Consider the following 2485-nt stretch of genomic DNA (forward strand, 5'->3'; position numbering starts at 1 on the left):
TTTCCTTCATTGGACTGGCCTGTGGCCATGTCCATGGGGCACCTTCTTGATTGTTGAATGATGTGGGAGGGCCCAGCCCACTGTGGGTGGTGCCACCCCTGGGCTGGTGGGCCTGTGTTGCATAAGAAAGCACGCTGTGCAGGGGCCAGGGGATCAAGCCAGTAAGCAGCGTTCCTCCATGGTCTGTGCTCTAGCTCCTGCCTCCAGGTTCCTGCCCTGAGTTCCTACCTTGGCCTCCCTGATGAACTGTAACCTGGGAGGTGTAAGCAGAATAAACCTTTTCCTCCCCAAGTTGGTATTGGTCAGAGTGTTTTGTCACAGCAATGAAGAAACAAACTAGGACAGACCCACATAGTGGAAGGAGAAAACAGATCCCTACAAGTTGTCTTCTGACCTCTATTCGTGCACCATGGCATACGCACATGCTCACACCGCCCCCCCAAGAACTAACTAAATAAATGTAACTAAAATAAAAAAAATAACCAAGTGATAACTATATCAGTCAAAACTGTAGAGGCTGATACCACACAGTAAGTGCAAATTCCTTTTTATATGGAGCTTGTATTTTGGTAAGTATAACATCCACAGATGAATGAAGAAGCATGGCAAAACGAAGTGAGTCTCTATGAATAAAAACGAGGAGAAAGCCTGGTGATGGTGGAGATAGGGTTTAGGAGGATGCAAAGAAAATGCTTAAATATGATAGGACTGTTACGAACAACCAAAAACAAAGAAGGAAAAGCAGCAAGAGTAAGCATATAGATGAATGTAGGTCATAATGAAATTCAGTCAACAATAAAGTCCTAGCATGTTGGCTATCATGAACGAAGTTACACCTGGCAGCTGCTTAGCATTTCCACTGCTCAATGTGTGCACACTTAATGCCACAATAACACTGTTTCTCCATATGTAGGTGGTTTTCCGAGGAGGCGAAGGGGCTTTGCAGGTTTTGCCTCCTCTGGTTGATGTTATTCCTGAAGCGAGGCTAAACCTAGTGATTTACTACCTTCGTCAAGGTAAGAAAACTTCATCTTCATCTGACTCGTAATGAGAAATAAGTAAATTAAATAAATACATAATACTTCCAAAGATATATTTGCAACAAGATCATAGGACAAAACAAATATTGGTATTTCTTACTTGTGCCTTTTTCTTTTTGTTGCTATGCACTCTTCTCCCTCATTGTTTTTCTTCTTTTTCGCTCTGTTATTTGTTTGTTATTCTGTTACTTGCTCTCTACCAATTTCCTTTTGGATTTTCAATATTTTTCTTCCCCTAATATTTTTTTCTAGTTTGCTCTTTAATAGAATGTACACTCACATAGATGTTCTGTGTGAAATACATAAAAAATCCAATTAAAAAAAAAGTTATCATGGGCGTGGTGGTGCACGCCTTTAATCACAGCACTTGGGAGGCAGAGGCAGGCAGATCTCTGAGTTCAAGGCCAACCTGGCCTATATAGCAGTTCCAGGCCAGCTGGGGCTATAGGGAGACCCTGTCTCAAAAAGGCTGAGAGATGGTGGGGGGGAGGGAATGTGAATGCTCAAGTAAGATTAACATCATGAGACACATGCCTGGAGCAGTTTTTCCCAGGAGTCACCAGGATAGGGTACTCTGCTATGGACCTCAAATTAGCAGTGTGACTTTTTTAAACACATGACAGATACCAACCAGACAACTTATTCCTCACTGAGAGAAATTTGTTTATTAAAATGAGAGCATGATGCCGAGGCATGATGGCACTCACCATTAATCCCAGCATTAATCCCAGCATTGTGAGATTGAGGACAGCCTAATCTATATAGTGAGTTCCACCTCAGCTAGGACAGCCTAGTAAGAAGTAAGACCTGAGAGAGAGAGAGAGAGAGAGAGAGAGAGAGAGAGAGAGAAAACCTGACTTACAAACCATCCCCTCTATCTGATATATAAGTGAAAAGGACTATGTCTTTGGGCACAAATTAAGCAGTAAATATATTTTATAAACTATTTTATGGAAAATTTCATGGATTAAAAGCAGATAGCCTAATCCCCAAATATTCACCCCAGATTCAACAGTTTTCAAGTTATCACCAATCTTTTATATTTATTTTTATTTATTTTTGTTTTTTTGAGACAGGGTCTCCTTGTAGCCCCAGCTGTCCTGGAACTCACTGTGTAGACCAGGCTGGCCTCGAACTCACAAAGATCCGGCCATACTTACTTATTTTTATTTTATGTATAGGAGTGTTTTACCTGCATGTAAGTAAGTGCACCCGTCTCATGCAATACATGCAGACTCCAGAAGAGGGCACCAGATCCCTGGAACTGAAGTTAGGGATGGTTGGTAGCCACCTTGTCCGTGCTGGAAACTGAACCAGGACCTCTGCAAAAGCAGGCAGTGCTCTTAACTACCACATCATCTCTTCAGCTCCTCCCTAAAAACTTAAAACAAATCTTAGACTTTTCCATTTCACTCCTACATATGTCATATATATATATATATATA

At 41.6% G+C, this 2485-nt stretch overlaps 1 protein-coding gene across 5 annotated transcripts in view; it reads left to right on the forward strand.

Moving 5' to 3' along the window:
- Ttc26 (tetratricopeptide repeat domain 26) overlaps positions 1 to 2485 on the forward strand; it is a 72380-nt gene that overhangs the window by 41144 nt on the left and 28751 nt on the right. For all 5 annotated transcript variants that reach the window (XM_008823487.3, XM_029558863.1, XM_008823484.3 and 2 more), the window contains one exon: positions 914 to 1016. In XM_008823487.3, coding sequence (XP_008821709.1) covers positions 914 to 1016 — 103 coding nt within the window. The remainder of the gene's footprint in view (positions 1 to 913; positions 1017 to 2485) is intronic.

Source organism: Nannospalax galili, unplaced genomic scaffold, assembly GCF_000622305.1.
Source record: "Nannospalax galili isolate Female #2095 unplaced genomic scaffold, S.galili_v1.0 scaffold307, whole genome shotgun sequence".
Classification (NCBI taxonomy): Eukaryota; Metazoa; Chordata; class Mammalia; order Rodentia; family Spalacidae; genus Nannospalax; species Nannospalax galili.